This window comes from Saccopteryx leptura, chromosome 1, assembly GCF_036850995.1.
Source record: "Saccopteryx leptura isolate mSacLep1 chromosome 1, mSacLep1_pri_phased_curated, whole genome shotgun sequence".
Lineage (NCBI taxonomy): Eukaryota > Metazoa > Chordata > Mammalia > Chiroptera > Emballonuridae > Saccopteryx > Saccopteryx leptura.
This window is the reverse complement of record NC_089503.1, coordinates 291,020,181-291,042,346: the sequence shown is the minus strand read 5'-3', so window position 1 is coordinate 291,042,346 and position 22,166 is coordinate 291,020,181. Positions and strand designations below refer to the sequence as shown.

The window sequence follows — 22,166 nt, the reverse complement described above, 5'->3', positions numbered from 1 at the left end:
CATGCAGCCCCTCTCTTTGCATTAAAATAGTTTGTCCAACCTTGCAGGGTCTGCCTTTCTCTCACACATTAAATAATGTTTGTTCTTGCAGAAGGTAGGCTGAATTTTCCCAATATGAAAATAAGCACAATTCATATTTTCCCTTCTGTTTTCAGTAAGCTGAAACCTGTGAACAAAAAAGGTAGAAGGAGTTCCTTTGAACACTATAAGGAAAAGAAAGTGAAACACAACATTCAGATCACTGAGAAACTGCTTGGAAGTATAAAGTATGTATATTTGAATAGCTCAATGCTAATTTAATGTAGAATAAGAGTAAGCAGCAAGTTAACAATAAGTACAATAGTAGTCCAGAGAAAGTGATGAATAGGGATCTGAAGTGACTGGAAGGATTATCTTTTTTATAAAAGATAATACTTTAATTTTGTCTTGAGGAAGGGTAGAATTTAGATGAGTGGAGAGAAGATAGGGGAGCCTTGGAGGGCAAGTAGCTGCACAGGATGGAAATGAGCTCACGTAAAAGGAAGTTGGTTAAATATATATTTTTGAAATAAAAGTTTATATTATAAGGTAGCAGATGTAAGACAGTGCACTATATTGTAATTATTTATTAATTTGCTTCTCTGCTATGCTGCTTATGATGAGAAGTAAAAAATGTATATTTATTGATTCATTTGCCAAATATCTATGGAATACCTACTATTTGGCAAAGCTGTTTTCTGTGGTGATGATACAGTGGTTAAGAAAGACAAGGTCCTTTCTACTGGGGAATTTACATTATCGTTGGGGGATACTGAGTTGTTGAAAGAACGGAGGGAACACCAGTTTGCTTGCGATATTGTGAATGAGGCAACAAGTGATAGGAGATATAGCCCAAGGTTTATGAAAAAGCTTGCTGTAGTTGTAGTATCCTTGTCTCTTACTCAAATTAAATACTTAAAAAATATTGGTAAAATAACTAAAAATTTAAATAATAGATTGTACCAATTTTAGTTAACTGGTTTAACTTTTAACGGGAGAGACATTGCTGTTTTAATATAAGAGATGAACAAAAGGTATCGAGACAAAAGATTGTGAAGCCACGTTAAAAATTTAACATAATTGGCTCCTTTGTGTTGTTTGTAGAGGGGCAGAGCCTTATAACATGAACATTAGAACCACCTTGTGAATGATGATGTGCTTGTTTTATGGAAACCCTCAAGTTGGAAGAGTGGGAAAACATTACTGAAGAGTCAGAAGAACCCACAAATAACTTTCAACCATAAAATAAAAAGGATAATTTTGTTCTAAATATATGTGGAGAGTTAGCTTAAGCTAAAAAAAAAAACAAAAAAAAAACATAAAATGTTTCAATATTGGATATAGAAGTGGATTGTGACTTAGATAAAGATCAGAGGAATGGGAGAATAGAAAAAGTAAAATTGTTTTGTTACCAATGTTCTTGTTAGGATAGGGTGTAAGTTACTCAGTTTCTGTTTATATAACCTGCAGTAGGGTACAGAGCCCCTCCCAACTCTTAAGTAACTTGTAATGAAGAAGGTAGAGTATCCAGGAATAAAAAGTGCTAGTCTTGCCTTGTATTTTGAGTGTCCAGTGACTTACATATTTTTGGAGGGAACTGAGCCATCTTCCCACTTCCAGACTTTACTGGAGTTTTGGCGGGATAATCCAACCCAGCGCATTAATCCAGTCCTGAATTTGATGTATTCCTGTTGCAAACACAGATAAATATAATGGTGAGAATGCTTACAGAGTTTTTTAAGATGTAAAGACAAAGCTTCATTATAAGATCCTGGAACCCCCCCCCCCAAAGTTAGATTATATGTCTATGTAAATATCAATTAATTATATTTGATATTTAGAATTGTACCCCCAAAATGTTGTATTTTATTAAGCTTGATAAGATTCTCAGATCAGCACAAAGTGGAAGGCATGAGAAATGTATTTTTTTTTTTAAATCAAATGTTTCACTTCAGATTTTTGTCCTTATTATTTTAAAATATTTGACATGGATCTCCTTACCAAAATGTTCTGGTTGGCAATCTTCAATAGAGTGGCATTCAGTTTGGCACAGTACTGTTTACTCTCTTCCCATGTCAAGTTGTGCTTGAAGAATCCATAACAACTGTTTCCATAATATCTCCAGTTTTTGTCACACGGACTGCATGGATGACCTCAAGGAGAAATCAAGCATAGGAATCTTTGTTTTTACTAGAACTTACTTTACCCCTGAATTGAATGTTTCTTAATAGAACTCAAGATTTTCCAGAGATTGTTTCACAGAAATACTCCAGGGGTAAGGGAGATAAAAAGGCTACTGAGTCATACTTACTGAGACTCTCCTTTGAGTCTGATTGCTTTATTAATTCTTGGCAGAACAGGTTTACTAGTTGTTGCAGAGTTTCTGAGAGATTTTTAGTCTCAGTTTGTAGGTAGTTTTGCTGTGTGACAGCTAGATGTAAAAATTAGTTAATAATCTGTAATAAGGATAATAAGTATCAAAGATCTTTCAGTAAATTAATTCCACTAAGATGATCAATCTATGAAGTATTTACTAGATACACATGAATAAATAAGTGTAGAAAGAGGATCCCGGTAAGGGGGGTATAAAGAACAATTAAGAACTAAGCAAAACTGACAGCTGAGGGTTGTCTGAAAGAATAAGTGAACTATTTAAAGGAAATAATCATAAATAAAAAAAATATATCATGATCAAATTTCATGTCCACGGCAGTTGTTTTAAATGTTTCCTTAAATATGAATTTCTAAGTAGATTTCACAAAAAAGGTGAATAAACTCTTATTTTTTTATGTAATACTAAAATATTCACTTACTTAAAAGATATTTTTTTATGCTGAAAGTACTGAGATAAGTAAATAAAAAATGGTGAGGAAAAGATTCTGAAATATGTTATGAAAAAATAAATAAGAACATAAGCAATAACTACATGGATGATAATATGATATTGGAAAGCTTTTATATTTATAGAAAGAAAAATATTCATAAATTAAGTATAATAAACAAGATGGAAAAAAGAGCATCTTAAGAAGAGGGAATAGAATAAGTGAATTCTCAGGCAGAGGGACAAGATTTATTTGTGTAACTAAGAGAACTCCATTTTGGCTGGATCTTAAGATATGCAGGATAGGGGACAATGTTTTAAAAGATAGTAAGGATCTATGCTGAGGAGAATCTTAAGGACTGGTTTAAAATTCTTGAAAATAATTTTAATTAATAAAAGCATCTAAAATATGATTTTAATACAGAAGGAAAGGTTGGAGTTCCCCTTTAATGAGACTACCTTGACAGCCATGTATAGGATAATTGGAGTAGTGACAAATAGACAAAGAGGGATCATTAAGTATAGTGGCATACTCCAGGATCCTTAGGTATCGCCTTTCTCAGAGGTAATCTTTGGCAATGAGTTGATACTTACACACAGTCCCCAGAGCCACGAGCCCAATAACCAGCCCAATGCACAAGACCATCAGAATCAAAGTCATCATTCGCCACCGTGATAAGGAAGCAGGATCAACTGTGGGCATACAATAAAGATGCCAGGGGGCAGGTGGTGTGGCATAATTATAGGGCAGCGCGACACTCCCGGCCCTGCCTTCTTAGGGTTTTTTGAGTGATGAAAACTGCCATTGGCAGATCTTGCCAGTGTCTCCTTGGTGGTCATCAACAATAATCACAACCCACTCCCAGTCCACACATCCATTCCCATCCTCAGAGGACTTCTCTGAGTCAGAATGTAACTAGCTGTTAAGATCCTGGGTGTTTGTCTTTGTTTTGTTTTGTGGTCATCCCCATAAATAATTGCTTTAATTAGCATGACCTAGAGACTCATACCCATTTGCTAACATCTTAAAAAATGGGGGTTTTAAATTCTCTTCTTTTACCTCCATGGTTTCTATTCCCTCTGGCATTAAGCTCTATAAGTCTAAAGTAGTGTACCCTACTGGGATCTTTTCTTCTTTGTATTCTAAACAAGTCAATCTGAACCTATGTGGATGCTATTCAAATGCTATAGAAAAAATATTCAAAAAAACCCCCAAAAAACTATACATGCTATATTAGTAAAAAATAAAAAAAGGAAAGTAGGATTGACCCATTTTAATAATTAATTTCCAAATTGCTGGCTCTAGGCATTCTTACCTGAGGCGAGAGCAGGTTTTTGAGCTTTGATATTTAAGGTGATGTATCCATCTTCATCCTGCATGGCTTTCTTTGCTCTGCAAGTGAGCTTGGGATCCAATGACTTTGCAAAATGTAGTGTCCACTTTTATGATTTCAGTGTCTGTCAGTCTGTGATCCTCCTCTTTCTCATAAGGTGGAGCCAAGAGTTAGTTGGGGCAGTTTTTTTTTCCATTTTTTGTCTTTTTTTCTAGGGAGCTCTTTCATAGCTGCTTAGAGATACATAAATTATGAACATAAAAACCCAAAGATAATAAGAAGTTGTAGAAAGGGAGTGATAACAGCATTTGTTTCTTGTTACCTTATCTTCAACTCTGAAGAATATTCCATTACGTGTATCCTTTCAAAGAACAAACCCTAACAAACTAAATAATATTGTTTAAATGAACTAATTTCTGATGATAATTCAAGGGTAAAACATCAGCAAATACACAGTCTATCCCATGGTGAGGAGAAAATCTAATATCATTTGATTAAATATGGACTAAATTAGATGTTTTATGGTCTTAATGTTAGAAAGAACCATTCCTAATTATGACCTAGAATTTAACCAAATGCCTGCATCTTCCTCAAATCAATTTCTTCAGAAACTAAGGACTCCACATGAGGCAGGCTTCACACTGCTTAGGTTTAGGTGTTATAGGAAAACAATCAAACCAAGTGAAATAACAGAATTAGTGACTTGATGTATTGCCCTTCAATAATGTTTGCACTTTCAAATGTATTTCCAGGAATGGAAAAATCTTAATTCAATGAAATCATATAATTTCAAGTATAGTGGTTTATATCCGAACAGCTATTTTTAGAGAAAATGCCTTTTACATCATAATATAATATGTATTCCATACATTTAATTTTATGAAATGAATTTTTGTTATTTTGACTTACATTGAAAGTATATATAAGAACTGCCATAGAAAGCTAGCTTCTGTACTTACTGTAAGAATATTGGTAAGGGTGTTATCTACTTTGTAATTAGGGTAGTTCTTATATATTTTTTTAAGATTTCATGATTAGAAAAGCTTCTCTTCTTCTCATACTATTAAGCACATGTATTCTAACTGATCTTCTTGCTACTTTTTCTTCAATTAATAGAGGGTTAGACTTTACTTTTTCTTACAGTAATTACATAGGATCTCATGGTAGATATTTTACTCACTTTCCTGTTACCACATCCTGTACACATATTCTTTTCTTCCTGTTATCTTCTTCACTCTAAATTCTTTGTTGATTCACTTAAAATAATCTTTTATTTTAAAATTTGTTTCCATAAACACCTTGAATTATTTTGAGAATAAAGGAGAAACAAAACAAACATGAAAGGCACTGCTGATTTTAAAAAGCCAAACTTAGCATGGTTTGAGAATTTTCAGGAAAAACCAATCCCTAATATAAAATCCCACTTACTTTAAATAAAAGTCAAATTTGAGAATATGCTAAAAATTAAGTAATCAAAAAAATTTAAATTCTTAAACCCATTTTTTGTCACTAAATTTCTTATCTCAGTTACAATATTCAATGATTCTCAGTCATAAGCAAGGTAAATGCTACCATTTATCCACCACTGCCTCCGTTTGAGTAACTTCCATTTCAGCCAAAGCGGATTTGAAGAGTCCTGTCAGTGCTTGATCACCTCAGGCTGCCAGCATGGCCTGAGAATTCATTTGACCTTCCTTCTCTTCTATTGCCCACATCTGCTCACGTACCTGGTCCTGAGGTTTTCCTTTTACCTAACTCCTCTCTCTCTCTCTTTTCTGATACTGCCTTACTTTAGTGGGGTTTCCCCCCCTAAACACAGAAACACTAAAAAATAATTGTGCCTCAGTGACAGAAATAAGAATGTGGAGGTTATGGTTCAAATGATACCTTTTCAAAGAAGACTGTTCTCCTAGTAGCCAAGTAGGTAACTTCTGAGAATTTACAGTTAAAATAACTCAAGTATGTAAATGAAAGATATATAGACATTTGAAAGCCCTTATAATTATTGTGAACATTTTCTTGTTCAATTGACAGAAAATTTAAGAAGGCATGAAACGTAACAATTAGCTGACTCTGTTGGATTTCCATGTTCTCTGGGTCTGAGGCAATTGGCTTAGTTACAAAGGTATTCCATTTATTCTTTTAGTAAACCACCAGGAACATGCTGGTCTTGCTTCTTGATTCATTAGTGTTTGAAACCGTACATTTTCACAACAGAAGTAGGCAATGCTGAAATGGGTAACACGAAGTCTCAGATAATATTCATTTGCTATTTCTTAGCTTTTGGATTGTAATTCATATTAGTTTTGGAGTCTTTTATAACTCTAACCACAGACTGGAGGAGTCTTATTTCTAGATCTATGTTTCATAAAAGTCTATGTGCTTTTATTGTATTTCCCAAGCATGGCTTTGTGGTGTTAGTTATGTGCTAGTTGAATACAGAGACTCTTATGGTCAAAGGAGCTCCTGATAATATTTAGTCTTAATTCTGCTTTCTCCCTCTATGTAGCCTATAAATACAAGTTGAATTACTCAGCAACAATTTATCAGAAAACTGCAGAAAAAACAGACAGATATAATAAAATTTTCCTTTTCTCAAATTCAGAGGTTTTGCTAGATATCTCTTAATCATACTACAATAATAACATATTTTATTTTTGCTTGAATATTTTATTGCTCCTTTGGGTTTTTTTTTTTTGTTCAGGAAACTAAAAAAAGCTGAAAAAAGTTATTTATTCCAAACAACCTTATGATTTTTAATTGGGATAAAAACTTTTATTTGTTTAATATTTTAGAAATTAAGAGGCACTTTCACATAAATCACCTCTTTTATTTTAAAGTAAATATTTAAGTCATGTTTATTATGTTTCAGACACTTAAAATGATAGAGTTTTCATGGATAAAGTCATGGTACTAGTCCTTATGGAGCATAAAATCTTAGATTTTTGCTATCTAACTTTTATTTTTCAGTATTTAGAACAAGTTCCCTCACCTCACCACACACCAGCCCACGTTTTCATTCCTCTTACTTGCTTCAGTCTTTTTTGTAACACTTACATCTGACACACAGAGTCTTATTAGATATGTAAATTTTTGTCATTTATCCCCTCAAGAGTATATTCCATGACTCTAAAATAGTGACTGACATAGAGTTACCATCTGGTAGATATTGGTGAGTGAGTGAATGAATAAATACATACATGTACAATGAATATTTTTACTTAATATGTAAAAAGAGAAGTTTAAGGAATCTTGGGACTTTTGCTATTATCACACTTCTTGTGAAAAATAGTATCATCTACCTCTAAATTTTTTCCACTTCAGTATGATGTCTTTTAAATTTAGGCATTGAACAAGCTCCATTAATTATGTTGATAGCTGAAGAATAAGTTAAAGACACTAGAATCACAATGACAAGTTGTAGCTACAAGAAGAAAGGAAACCAGTGAAATGCATAGCATTGTGGATAAGACTGAACAGAATATAATGATGGTTGTAGATGTGTAAAAGAGAAAGGCGAAAAGAAAATAATATTGACTACTCTGAATGCTATAACAGTGTCCCTAAATTAAAAACATACAAAGAAACTAAGCATTTTGCAGTTGGTGATAGCTTTTTTTTTCTTTTTTTTTTTTTTTTTTTTGTATTTTTCTGAACGGGGAGGCAGTCAGACTCCTGCATGTGCCCGACCAGGATCCACCTGGCATACCCACCAGGGGGCAATGCTCTGCCCATCTGGGGTGTTGCTTTGTTGCAACCAGAGCCATTCTAGCGCCTGAGGCAGAGGCCATAGAGCCATCCTCAGCGCCTGGGCCTACTTTGCTCCAATGGAGCCTTAGCTGCGGGACGGGAAGAGAGAGAGAGAGAGGAAAGAGAGGGGAGGGGTGGAGAAGCAGATGGGCGCTTCTCCTGTGTGCCCTGGCCGGGAATCAAACCCGGGACTCCTGCACGCCAGGCCGACACTCTACCACTGAGCCAACCGGCCAGGGCGGTGATAGCTTTTTATAGACTTTTTAATGTGCCTCACCTTCAAGCTAAGCCTTCGGTTCATTTATTGGTGATATACTGTTCCCTTTCTCAGCCCACTGCATTATAATTGTTTGTTCACCTTTTCTTGCTAACCTCTTACACACATTAAATACTGTTTATTTTTTTGGAAAAAATTAGGATTTCTTGTTCTGAAAAATGTATAATTAATGTTTTTTCTTTTATTTTCAGAAAGCTTAAACACATGGACTGAAATCTAAAGTAAGCTTTATTAAATGTTTATGAACTAAACAATGAATAATAATTAGTCAGCTACTGGGGTAAAACATTTTTTTAAAAGTGGTAGAGAAAATGAAGGAAAAATGTGTTAGACTGCATCCATACCACTGAGTTTATCATATACCACATACAAAACATCTGTAAATAAACAAGTTAAATAATAATAAAATAGAAGATATAAGACTTGAAGAAAAGGCAAAAATTGAATAGAAAAGAGAAAAAAAGGAATGTTTATCAGGCAAGGCAAACATCTGAACAAAGCTATAGAAGTTTGAATGAGTACAAATGAGTGAATTGATCAAACATTTAAACTGAGAATTTATATCACAGTATATTTGAATTAAGGTGTCTTATTAAAGTCACTATGTCACTTACATGGCAGAGACAATTAGTAAGTCAATTATTTGAACATATATTTATTAATTACTGCTTGTGTGCCAAGCCCTGTTCATTTTCTGATGAATAGAACATATAAGAGCTGTGCCTTTATTAAGCTTATATTCTAGCGGATGGTGGTGAACACCGATAGCGAAAGGAAAAAAAAAAAAAGAACGAGATAATTTTGGGTCATGATAAATGCTATGAAAGAAAAAAATTTAGACAATAGGCTCTACTGGTTAGGCTTGGGGCAGGCGCTGGTTGTGCTCATTTGAATTGGTCTGTTTAGCTTTTACTAAAAGTGCTTGGGCAATTGCACAATTTTTTTTTTCCATTTTTAAGGTCATCCAGAACAGTTTCAGCTGACTGCTGATATAATAATAGCGATAGCTATCATTTATTATTGCTTCTATATGCTTATATAATATTAATCACCTTGGTGGTGGTAGGTGTTATATTTATGCCCATTTTACTAATTAAAAGAAAAACACAAAGGTTAAGTGACTTGTCAAATTGGTTTGTCATAGGACAAACAAATGCTGATTCATATTTTGAATTAGTCTGTCTTCATAGCCTTTTATTTTAAACAGGATATTTTATTACCCACTGGATAAATATACATTTCAAAATAAATTTCATCCTATACTCATCCTCTGGCTCCTCCTTGTGGCCAGTATTTTTTTTTCTACTTTTATCTTTATTTTCTTTAGGTCTCTGATGCCTCCAAATTTAATTTTTACTTTTTTTTTTATCCCTTCTTGTAAATAGTTTTGAATTATTTCCCATTGTGACCATTCTGTAGATACTATCTAATATAAGCTCTTTTTAAAAAATGTTCTCTGAAATAGGCATATTCTATGCAAATGAATGGTCATTGAAGAGCAGAGAGAGATAATATAACTTTCTATCATATAAACTCAGTATTTCTTTTAAGGTATCACAAATTGACAATATTTCTATATTAAATACCTGCATTTTTCTTATTTTTTTTTATAATAAAAAGTATTTCCGGATATTTTTTACCATGTGAGAGCAGCAAGAAAAGCCAAAGGTGATTCTAAATTTTTGGCTGAAAAACTTTACATATGATGTTTTTATTTACTGAGATGGAGAAGCATAGAGTAAAATACATGGGGAAAGGATACATTCATTTTTTTTATGTGTTAACTTTAAAAATTCTATAACACATCTAAATAAATATTCTATGTCTCCAGTCAGCTCTGTGGTCTTGGGGATCAATGAAAATGTACATTTGGAGGTCATCAATGTTTGGCTGTTACTTCAAGCCATGAATTTAAAAGAGTTCATCCAGGGATGAGTATAAACTGAAGAGAGAAGTCCACGTACTGAATCCTGGGGCACAGCAGCATTTGGAAGTCAGATAAAGAGGAATCGACCAATCTGATGAAGGATTAAATAGTGAAGTAAGAAAAAAAAAGAGACAGAAAGAGAAAATCATATCCTGGAAAACAAATTATTTTTTGAAAAAGAATTTTAAGAAAAAGGAATAATTGGTTATGTCAAATGTTGCTTGTAGGCTAAGATAAATCCTGAGAAATAGCTTTGGATGTGTTACTGTAGAGGTTAATGGTGACTTATACAGAAACATTTTTTCTAGAATAATGAGGAAGAAAAGCCTGATTAGAGTGAGTTCAGGAAAAGTAGGAAGAGGTAACAAGCGTAGATAGCTTTTTGAACCTTCTTATTAAGAGAATTAAATAAATGAGTTGATAGTGTGTATGTAATTTGTGAGGGGGGTGACCAAGACTTTTTTTGATTATTTTAAAAATAGAAGATATTATATCACATATCTGTAAGTTAAAGTGAGTAAACTAGTTTTAAAAGTTAATAATTGCAAAGATAGAAAGAGATAGAAAATTAAACAGTTAAAAATTTTTGAGTAGACCCTGGCCGGTTGGCTCAGTGGTGAGCGGTGGCCCAGCCTGTGGAAGTCCCAGGTTCAATTCCCAGCCAGGGAACACAGGAGAAGCACCCATCTGCTTCTCCACCCTTCACCCTCCCCTTTCACTCTGTCTCTCTCTTCCCCTCCTGCAGCCAAGGCTCCACTGGAGCAAAGTTGGCCTGGGTGCTGAGGATGGCTCCATGGCCGCCTCTGCCTCAGGTGCTAGAATGGCTCTGGTTGCAAAGGAGCAAAGGCCCAGATGGGCAGAGCATCACCCCTGGTGGGCATACTGGGTGGATCCCAGTTGGGTGCATGTGGGAGTCTGTCTTTCTGCCTCCCTGCTTCTTACTTCAGAAATATACAAAACAAAAACAAAAACAAAAAACTTCGAGTAGATGGATGGAATAAATTTTAATGAATAGATGGAATTAACTTTGACAAGAGTTTGTACAATTTAACCATGAAAAATAGTTAAAAATCATATTACCATGCATATAGATGCAATTTTATTTGTGTGTGTGTGTGTGTGTGTGTGTGTGTGTGTGTGTGTGTGTATTTGGTCAGTGAAACAATGATTGCTTTTATTTTTTCAAGATAATAAAATGTCAAGTTACTAATTTAGTGTGAGGAAAGAAAGAAACTTGAGAGATGAGGAAAGAAGAGAATCTGGAAATAATCTTCTAGGAGATCACCAGGATAGTTTAATTAGTAAGAGTGCTAGGAAGTTAATTGAAAAATATAAAATAAGACGAGTTCATACAATCACATTCAGCTACTTGTTTGCAAGTGTCGAGTAGTTAGATTTGGATTTAACCAGCTTGCATTTTCTAGATGTGTATAATGGATGAAGAGATAAGCAATGAAGTTGTGGTTGTGCATAAAGAAATCACTATTATAGCCTGACCAGGCAGTGGCACAGTGGATAAAGCACTGGACAGGAACGTGGAAGACCTATGTTCGAAACCTCAAGGTCTCCGGCTTGAGCTCAGGCTCATCTGGTTTGAGCAAGGCTAACCAACTTAAGCCGAAGGTTATTGGCTTGGGCAAGAGGTCATTCAATCTGCTGTAGCCCCCGGTCAAGGCACATATGAGAAAGCAATCAATGAAAAACTAAGGTGCTGCAACAAAGAATTGATGCTTCTTATCTCTCTCCCTTCCTGTCTGTCACTATCTGTCCTTTTCTCTGTCTCTCTCTGTCCTTGTCACAAAAAAAACAAACAAACAGAAAAGAAATAAAGAAATTACTATTATACTTGACCCCGGTAAATGGATTAAGCCAGATAAAATGGGAAATGAAATGTGAAGGGTTTATAATAATAAAAAGGTGATATGCTCATTAAATTTGATATCTTAGTGGACATCAAAGTACTATAGGTCATAGAATTACTACAAGGAGTGGGGGGCAACACAGGAGTTGAGACTAGAGAGTGAACTATTTTAGACTGAAGTAATTGAGAAGGTACTTATATTGGTAATGAACATATCTAGACTGTAGCACAACCCTGTTGAATAGAATTTTACATAACAGAGTTGTTATATATATTTGTGCTGTGATGATTCATAGCCAATAGCTGCCTGTGGCTATAGAACACTTGAAGTATGATTAGTATGATTGAGAAACACATTTTAAATTTTAATTAAATTAAGTTTAAATAGCTATGTGTAGTTAGACACTACAATATTGAAGAGCATAGCTTTAAAGTATGGTCACCAGAGTAGGTGGCTGATTTATGTCATGTGGTCAAAGTTATCAGAACTAAATCAAGAACTGACAGCCCAGGGAATTGGAATCATCGCCTACACAGATGTTGAAATCACTGATAATGGTGACAGAAGTAGAAATGGATAAGGAGACTGAAAACAGTTGAAAAATGCCAAAGAAATAAGGAAAAATGTCTTAAAATTTTGTAGATGCTCACATCAAGATGTGATATTTGATAGTGCAATCTATTAAAATGAGCTTTAAAGATGTTGGAAGTTTTTAAAGAAGGAACGCGTAGTCAGTACTTTCTAAATTAATAAAATTATAAACTAGTAATAGGTTGTTGGGCAGATAAAATATGTATTATGCTCACTTTGTTAAAGTGGCGCTGCCCACGTGGAGGCCGTTGCCCAGGTGATATTAATGTGTGTCTCTGTGGGCAGGCAGAATCCTTGTAGCCTGGGGCTTGGTTTTGGGATTAAGCCTTTCCTACCCTTTTTTGATGTGGGGTGGTACAATCCAATCATGCCTCAGAGAAGTGACTTTGTATTAGAGACTTCCCTATTTTGTATATTGGATTAAAAGGGTTTGGATTTCTACACTATAAAATGGGGACGGAGCGGGAGCTTGCGCTCTTGGTTCTTGGGATGATTAGCATGAGAGAGCAGAGGGAGCAGAGCAGAGAGCAGAAAGAGGCCATGTGGCCAGGAGAAGCAGCCAAGATGGCGGAGTGCTGAGTGAGATGCCAGTTTGTGTAGAGTTTGTGTAGAGAGAAGGAAGGAGATGGGGAACTGAGGAGAATAAGGCTGGTGAGCTAGAAACCTTTGATTCTAGGAAACTCGGATAAGTCAGTGGCTTTGTGAGCACTGAATGTGAGTGGGTTTTGGAGCCCAGTGTGTATTTTTACTTGCCTGCCGGGTGCAAGCTAGAATTAAAGAAAATGGCCTATCAGTTTTTGGCTCCGTTGTTTCTTTACCGACCGTCCGAATCCAATGCAAACCTGCATGGGCCAGGTGGCTGCTGTGATGGTGGCCATGGATACTGGCTTTACATAGGTAATATAGTCTTTTAGGATAACAACAGCAAAAAGTGTCTAGAAAATTTGATCAATCTCCTTCCTTATAGAAATAACTAGAAATCAAGTGAGAGACTTCATTATTGTTTTACCCAAGTATTATCTCATATAAAATAGTGAGAGGTTAAATACTTTCTTAGGGAACTTTAAAAGCTGTAAAAAAAATCAGGGAAATGGAAATGAAAACTCAGACTTTATAAACTAGGGTGAGAATGAAAGACCAGAATAGAGATGGAAACATCTTGAGTGCTCATTTCTATAATCACCTATTTGATTTAAGTTTTTCTCATTTCAATGGTCTCTGCCTTTACCTAATTTACCTAGAGTAGTAAACATAAACATTGATTTATCGTTCATTTCCACATTTTTGGCAGTGAAATTTAGTTGATTATGATCCAAATCCTCCAAACTTTTTTTCTTAATTGATCATACCATTAGTTTGAGGAGGGGGAAAATGAACATGAACAAAAAGCATTTCAAATGAATACGCAACACTATTCATGCCTGTGTTTGTCCCAAGCTGCATCTCCTGATTTTTCAGACCTGAAAGGCTGCATGTTTTCTATAGCAGTTTTAGCGACCTTGCGATAGTGTCTGTGGCTTGCCCTCGGGCCTAAACCAATCAAACAAATTAAAACAAAAACAAAAACACCTTACCATGTGCCACTCACGGTCTCTCTAGAATCTGCCTGTTTTTTTTTTCACTCTCCTGAAAGTTCAGGTAGTTTTTTTTTTTTTAATTTTGCTCTGAATATTAGTTGTTATTTGTGGGAAGATTATTCTATTAGGAATTTAGCCATGCCAGAAGGGGACTCCATTCATACACAGTTTTAATTTTTATTTATTTATTCATTTTTTAGAGAGGAAAGAGAGAGAGAGAGAAAGAGAGAGAGAGAGAGAGAGAGAGAGAGAGAGAGAGAGAGAGAAATGGGGGAGGAGCAGGAAGCATCAACTCCCACTTGTGTCTTGACCAGACAAGTGCAGGGTTTCAAACTGGCGATCTCTGTGTTCCAGGTTGACGCTTTTTCCACTGCGCCACCAGAGGTCAGGCCATACACAGTTTTAATAGGTATCAATTTCTTCTCTTTGTCCCATTGCCAACAATGCACATCTGCTCTCTCCCCATACTCTTTCTCTCTCCACACACACACTTGAATTTCTTTTATTTTTATAAGTTTTAACTTGTTGTGTTTATATAGTTACAAGTGTACCCTCAAATATATCTCCCTCCCCCTTGTTCTCCTTGATATCCTCTTTGCCTCCTCCCTCACCACCTTCCCCCCTTTTCTCCATAATTTACTCTCCTGCCCTCTGTCTCTGTTTTATGTTTATATACTTTCACTAATGTCTTTTCTTTCTTTGATCCCCTCCTCTCTTCCCCTTTCCCTCTGAACTCTTAAGACCCCTTCTCTGCCTCTCTTCATTCCTCAGTTCTCATTGTTCATTGGATTCCTCATATGAGTGAAGTCATATGATATTTTTCTTTCTATGCCTGGTTATTTCTCTTAGCATAATAAACTCCAGGTCCATCCATGTTGCCGCAAAGGGTAAGATTTCCTTCTTTTTCATGGCCGCATAGTATTCCATTATGTATATGTACCACTGCTTTTTGATCCACTTGTCCACTGATGGACACTTGGGCTGTTTTCAGATCTTGGGGATTGTAAACAATGCTGCAATAAACATGGGGGTGCATATCTTCTTTTGAATTGGTGATTCGTTATTCTTAGGGTATATTCCTAGAAGTAGGATAGCTGGGTTAAAAGGCAGTTCTATTATTCATTTTTTAAGGAATCTCCATATTGTTTTCCACAGTGGCTGCACCAATTTGCATTCCCACCAGCAGTGCAGGAGGGTTTGCTTTTCTCCACATCCTCGCTAGCACTTATTTTGTGTTGTATTGTTAATCAATGCCATTCTGACAGATGTGAGGTGGTATCTCATTGTGGTTCTAATTTGCATTTTTCTAATGATTAGTGCTGTTGAACATTTTTTCATATGCCTATTGGCCATCTGTATGCACTCTTTAGAGAAGTGTCTATTCAGTTATTTTGTCCAATTTTTGATTGGATTGTTTACTTTCTTGGTATTGAGTTTTACAAGTACTTTGTAGATTTTGGTTATTAACCTTTTATTGGACATGTTAGCGAATATGTTCTCCCATTTTGTGGGCTGTCTTTTTATTTTGTTCATGTTGTCTTTTGCTGTGCAAAAGCTTTTTAGTTTCATATAGTCCCATTTGTTCATTCTGTCCTTTATTTCACTTGCCCATGGAGTTAAATCAGAAAATATATTGCTGCGAGAGATGTCGGAGAGCTTACTGCCTATGTTTTCTTCAAGATTATCATGGTTTCACAACTTACATTCAAGTCTTTTATCCATTTTGAATTATTTTTTGAGTGATGCAAGTTGGTGGTCTAGTTTCAATTTTTTGCATGCATTTGTCCAATTTTTCCAGCACCATTTGTTAAAGAGACTGTTTTTACTCCATTGTATGCTCTTACCTCCTTTGTTGAATATCAGTTGACCATAAAGATGTGATTTTATTTCTAGGTTCTCTGTTCTGTTCCATTGATCTGTATGCCTGTTCTTATGCCAGTACCAAGCTGTTTTGAGTACAATGGACTTGTAGTATAACTTGATATCGGGAAAGTGTGATACCAGCCACTTTATTCTTCTTTTTCCAAGATTGCTGAGGCTATTTGTGTTCTTTTTTGGTTCCATATAAATATTTGGAATATTTGTTTGATATTTTTGAAGTATGACATTGGTAATTTAATAAGAATTGCATTGAATTTGTATATTGCTTTTGGGAAGTATAGACATTTTAATAATATTTATTCATCCAATCCATGAACATGGTATGTGGCTTTCACTTATTTGTATGTTTCTTGATTTCTTTTATCAATGTTTTATAGTTTTTTGAGAACAAGTCTTTAACCTACTTGGTTAAATTTACTCCTAGGTACTTTATTTTTTTGATTGTAATAGTGAAGGGGATTGTTTCCTTAATTTCTCTTTCTGACATTTCATTGTTGGTATATATAAATGCCACTGATTTCTGAATATTGATTTTATAACCTGCCACCTTGCTGAATTCATTTATCAGTTCCAGTAGTTTTTGACTGAGACTAGTATTTTCTATGTACAGTATCAAGTCATCAGCAAATGATAGTTTTACTTCTTCTTTTCCAACTTGGATGCCCTTTATTTCTTCTTATCTGATTGCAGTAGTTAGGACTTCCAGGACTATGTTGAATAAGACTGGTAAAAGGGGGCACCCTGCCTTGTTCCTGTTCTTAAAGAGATTGCATTTAATATTTGCCTATTGAGTATGATGTTGGCTGTGGGTTGTGTTAGATGGCCTTTATTATGTTGAGGTATGTTCCCTGTATTCCCATTTTGCTGAGAGTTTTGAACATAAATGGGTGCTGGACTTCATCAAATGCTTTTTCTTCATCTATTGATATTATCATGTGGTTTTTCTCCTTCGTTTTGTTTATGTGATGAATCACATTGATTGATTTGTGAATATTGTACCAGCCTTACCTCCCTAGAATAAATCCCACTTGATCATTATGTATGATTTTTTTCATATATTGCTAGATCCAATTAGCTAATATTTTGTTGAGAAATTTAGCATCTAAGTTCATCAGGGATATTGGCCTATAGTTGTTTTTTTATAGTGTCTTTACCTGGTTTGGAATAAGGATTATGTTCACTTCATAAAAGGAGTTTGGAAGTTTTCCCTCCTCTTGAATTTTTTGAAATAGCTTGAGAAGGATAGGAGTTAGTTCTTCTTTGAATATTTGGTAAAATTCAACTGTGAAGCCATCAGGCCCAGGACTTTTGTTTGTTCAAAGTTTTTTGATAACTATTTCAATCTCTTTTGGTGTAATTGGTCTGTTTAGGTTTTTTGATTCTTCCATATTGATTTTTGAATGATTATATTTTTCAATAAATTTATCCATTTCATTGAGGTTGTCTCATTTTTAGGCATACAGTTCTTCATAATATTCTCTTACAATCCTTTGTATTTCTGCTGTGTCAGTTGTTACTTCTCTTCTCTCATTTCTAATTTTATTTATTTGAGCCCTCTTTTTTTCTTGGTGAGACTGGTCAAAGGTTTATCAATTTTGTTTACTTTTTCAAAGAACCAGCTCTTGGTTTTATTGATCTTCTATATTGTTTTTTTAGCCTCTATTTCATTTATTTCTTTATTATTTCCTTCCTTCTACTCCCTCTAGGCTTTACTTGCTGTTCCTTTTCTAGTTCTTTTAGAAGCAGGGTTAAGTTGTTTATTTGAGCTTTTTCTTGGTTCTTAAGGTATGCCTGTAATGCTGTTAACTTCTCTCTCAGGAGTGCTTTTGCTGTGTCCCATAAATTTTGGGTTGTTGTATGCTCATTATCATTCATTTCTAGGAATTTTTTTATTTCTTCTTTGATCTCATTGTTAATCCATTCATTATTTAATAGCATGCTATTTAGTCTCCAAGTGTTTGATTGTTTTCAGTTTTTCTAGTGTAGTTGATTCTAGTTTCATGCTGTTGTGGTCAGAGAAGTTGCTTGATATGATTTTAATCTTCTTAAATTTATTAAGACTTGTTTTGTGTCCTAACATGTGGTCTATCCTAGAGAATGTACCATGAGCACTTGAAAAGAATGTATAGTCTGCTGCTTTGGGGTGAAAGGTTCTAAAGATATCTATTAAATCCAGTTTATCTAGTGTGTCATTGAAAGCTGTTGTTTTTTTGTTAATTTTCAGTCTGGAGGTTCTATTCATTGATGTTAGACTGGTATTGAAATCTCCTACTATTATAGTATTGCTGTTGATTTTGCCCTTTTTGTCCATCAAAATATGTTTTATATATTTAGGTGCTCCTATATTAGACACATATATATTTATAATAATTATATTTTTCTGTTGTAATGCTCCTTTTATCATTTAGTGACCTTCTTTATCTCTTACTATATAGCCTTTGTTTTAAAGTTTATTTTGTCCGATATTAGTATTGCTATGCCAGCTTTTTTTCCATTTCTATTTTCATGAAATATTTTTTTCCATCCCTTTACTCTCAGTCTATGTGTATCTTTTGTTCTGAGGTGGGTCTCTTGTATACAGCATATGTATGGCTCCTGTTTTCTTATCCATGCAGCTATCCTATGTCTTTTTATTGGAGCATTAATCCATTTACATTTAAGGTTATTATTGATATGTAGTTGTTTATTGCAATTTTATTCTTTAGATCTATAATCCTCTTTTTCTCCATTTCTTTTTTTCTTTGCTATTTCTACAGCAAGCCTCTGAACATTTTTTTATTTTTATTATTATTATTTTTTGTATTTTTCTGAAGTTGGAAACAGGGAGGCAGTCAGACAGACTCCCGCATGCGCCTGACTGGGATCCACCCAGCACGCCCACCAGGGGGCAATGCTCTGCCCATCTGGGGTGTTGCTCTGTTGCAACCAGAGCCATTCTAGCAGCTGAGGCAGAGGCCATTGAGCCATCCTCAGTACCCGGGCCAACTTTGCTCCAATGGAGCCTTGGCTATGGGAGGGGAAGAGAGAGACAGAGAAGAAGGAGAGGTGGAGGAGTGGAGAAGCAGATGGGTGCTTCTCCTGTGTGCCCTGGCCAGGAATCAAACCCAGGACTCCTGCATGCCAGGCCGACGCTCTACCACTGAGCCAACTGGCCAGGACATCTGAACATTTTTTGCAGTACTTGTTTGGTTGTAATGAATTCCTTGAGGTTTTTTTTTTTGGTCTGGAAAGCTTTTTATTTCTCCTTTAATTTTAAATGATAATCTTGCTGGATAAAGAAGTATTGGTTGTAGCTCTTGTTTTGCATTGCTTTAAATATTTCTTTTCATTCCCTTCTGGCCTCAAGTGTTTCTGTTGAGAAGTCGATGTCATCCTTATGGGGACTCCTCTGTAGGTAATTGACTTCCTTTGTCTTTCTACTTTTAGTATTTTTTATTTATCTCTTAGCTTTAGTATTTTAATTATTATCTGTCTTGGTTTAGGCCTCATTGAGTTTCTTTTTATCAGGACTCTCTGTGCTTCTTGAACTTGTGTGACTTTTTTCTTCATCAATTTAGAAAAGTTTTCAGCTATGATTTCTTCAAACAGTTTATCCCTTGTTTGTTCTCTTCTCCTTCAGGAACTCTTATGATGTGGATGTTATTTCTCTTCATATTGTCACAGAGTTCTCTTATGGTTTCCTCAGACTTTTTGAGCCTCTTTTCTTTTTGCTGCTCTGTTTCTGTGTTTTTATTTATCTTGTCCTCAAATTTGCTGATTCAATCCTCTGCTTCATCCAGTCTGCTGTTGATTTCCTTAGTGTATTTTTCATTGCTGATATTGTAATCGCCATTTCTGATTGATTCTGTTTTATGATTTCAGTGTCCTTTTTGATATTTGCAATTTCTTTATTTAGGTGCTCATTAAGTCCATTCATGGTAGCTTTGAGATCCTTAAGCATCCTAACAATCATTATTTTAAACTCTGCATCTGGCCATTTGATTACTTTCATCTCATTCAGTTCTTTTTCTGGGGATTTTTCTTGTAGATTCATATGGTTTATGTTCCCCTGTCTTCCCATTCTTTCTGTGTGTGGTTTGCAAGCTTGTTAGAGTTGTGGGTCTGAGGTTGGTTTATGGAATGTAGCTTCTTCTCCAGGACTTAATACCTCAGCCTCTGCTGATTGCTTGGATTTTAATTCTCTTTAACTAGTAGAGCCTCTTAAAAGTCTTAATTTCTCGCTGTTTGTTTGCTGAGGCCAGCAGGAAGCATCTTTGTTTGCAGATCCCAGCAGGAAGCTTCTGTGTTTGCTGATCCCAGCAGGGCGATTCTCTGTTTAAGAGGGGGGAAGTGAGCGTATCTTTTGTTTTGTTTTTTGGTTTTTTTCCCACCCCAGTTGAAACTGTATCCTGGAATGTGGTGGATGTGGCCTCTGAGAAACTGAAGGTGTTTTCTGCCCAGTGCCTCTCTGGGGGCAGGGCATGTTCTCAGTATGAAGGAGGAGGTGTAGCTCAGGTCTCCTTGGAAATCTGAGTCACTTCCCCTCCCCTTTACTTCCTCCTTTCTGAACAACCTTTCATGCTGATTGGAGCTGGAGAGCTTTTTGGAGGTGGGTCACCTGGTTCCATGTTAGACTTGTGCAGAGCAGAGGGGGTGACCCTTTCCCCAGTTATGGCCATCTTGGCCACTGGAGAATGACAGCTCAGCTCAGGTCAGAGCATGCCTGTGTCTTGATCTCCCCACTCTCCTCATGCAGTGCCAGTCCTCTCAGCCCTCCTCATCCCAGGAGTGCCAGGCAATTGGCTGTAATATTTTCTATGCTGGCCCTTTAAGGCTGCACTTTTTTCACCAGCTGCTTCCCATAAACAGAGCTCTTGCTCTTCTCCTCACTCAATACTGTCAGGCTGTCTCTTCCAGTCCCTGTGTTTCTAAGCTGGGGCTCCGGTCCTATGACTTAGGACCCCCCACCTTCGGGGTCTCTCTCTTTGCAATGAGAACTCTTCTGGACCCTCACCCTCAGCCTCCCCTTGCTCCTGTGAGTGGGGAAGCCCCACCATGCCCCTGAATTCCCTACCAGGGTGGGTGTGGATTCTTCTGTACACCTTGGTTTTTGAGTCCTGTTCTTTATGTCCAAAGTTGGCTTTTCACAATGATTGGTCTTAAATTAGTTTGTAATCCAGTTTGGTGGTGGGAGGTGGCAGTCTGTGTCTGCCTACTCCATTCCATCCTGGAATCCCTGAGATTTATTATTTACCACTTTTGTGAAGTACAGCATCCAAGATGAAGGTTTGTTGCTGTAAGGGCATTTCTAAAACCAGCCTGGCTTTGGGGAACGTAGGGGACCAGCTGGAGAAGGGCCTGGAGGGCCAAACAGACCGGTGGCACTGGGCGAGGGTGGTTGCCTGTGAGGGTGGTAGAGAGAAGAGAGGGAGGGTGGCCATACTGGGGGAGAGTGTGAGGGCACCGGGATGGTCCCAAGCTAGGAAGGTGGTGAGGAGGAGGAAGTGGGTGCCCTCTCTACACTCCAGTGCCCTCTCCTGCCACTGTTGCCTTCTCCCCAGTCACAGGCACATCCTCCACATATGTGTGTAAAATGTCACCAGCAGGTCCCAGAGAGAGGGACAGACCCAACCGGCAGAACAGGAACACAGCTGCACCCACCCTTTGTACCACACTTGGATTTCTTAAAACAGCAGCCAGGTGTGGATTTCTTAAAATAACAGCCTGGCATGGGTGGTCTTTAACTATATACAGTTCTCAGTACATGTGAATACATACCTCTTCCTGTCTTGGTATGTGTATCTACCTGTTTATTATCTAATATAGGTGAGTATAACCACAACCAATGAGTCTATACAGAATTAGCTGACTTTTCACACATATAAAGAGGACAAACTGACCCGTTATTAAAACATTGAGAATCATGGGATTTCAAACCCCTATCCTGCACTGACTCCCAAGCACTACTTCTTTGCTTCATAGCAAAAAACAATGATGAAAGAGCAGACAGTTTAAAATTTATAATATTTTGATTTCTAAGGAGAATATTTGACTTCTCTCACTTTCTTTGCAGAAAAGCTGATTGTCATTCTGTCCTTACAGAGAATGCAGTGGGATGGGTCCTGGGTCAGTTGAGAGTCTACATAAAT

At 36.2% G+C, this 22,166-nt stretch overlaps 1 protein-coding gene across 2 annotated transcripts; it reads right to left on the bottom strand.

Annotated features, from left to right (window-relative positions):
- On the bottom strand, positions 1-4,364 carry LOC136389395 (C-type lectin domain family 1 member B-like). Of its 2 annotated transcripts, XM_066361203.1 has the most exons (6): positions 4,156-4,362; positions 3,434-3,532; positions 2,330-2,449; positions 2,020-2,171; positions 1,600-1,706; positions 1-166 (listed from the first exon to the last, which is right to left on the bottom strand). In XM_066361203.1, exons 1-6 carry the CDS (start codon positions 4,217-4,219, stop codon positions 22-24), a joined length of 687 nt encoding a protein of 228 aa, XP_066217300.1. In that variant the 5' UTR covers positions 4,220-4,362; the 3' UTR covers positions 1-21. The 2 variants fall into 2 exon arrangements, with proteins under 2 accessions (XP_066217300.1, XP_066217301.1); XM_066361204.1 differs by lacking the exon at positions 3,434-3,532 and having other exon boundaries at positions 4,156-4,364.
- Between the last annotated feature and the right edge of the window lie 17,802 nt (positions 4,365-22,166).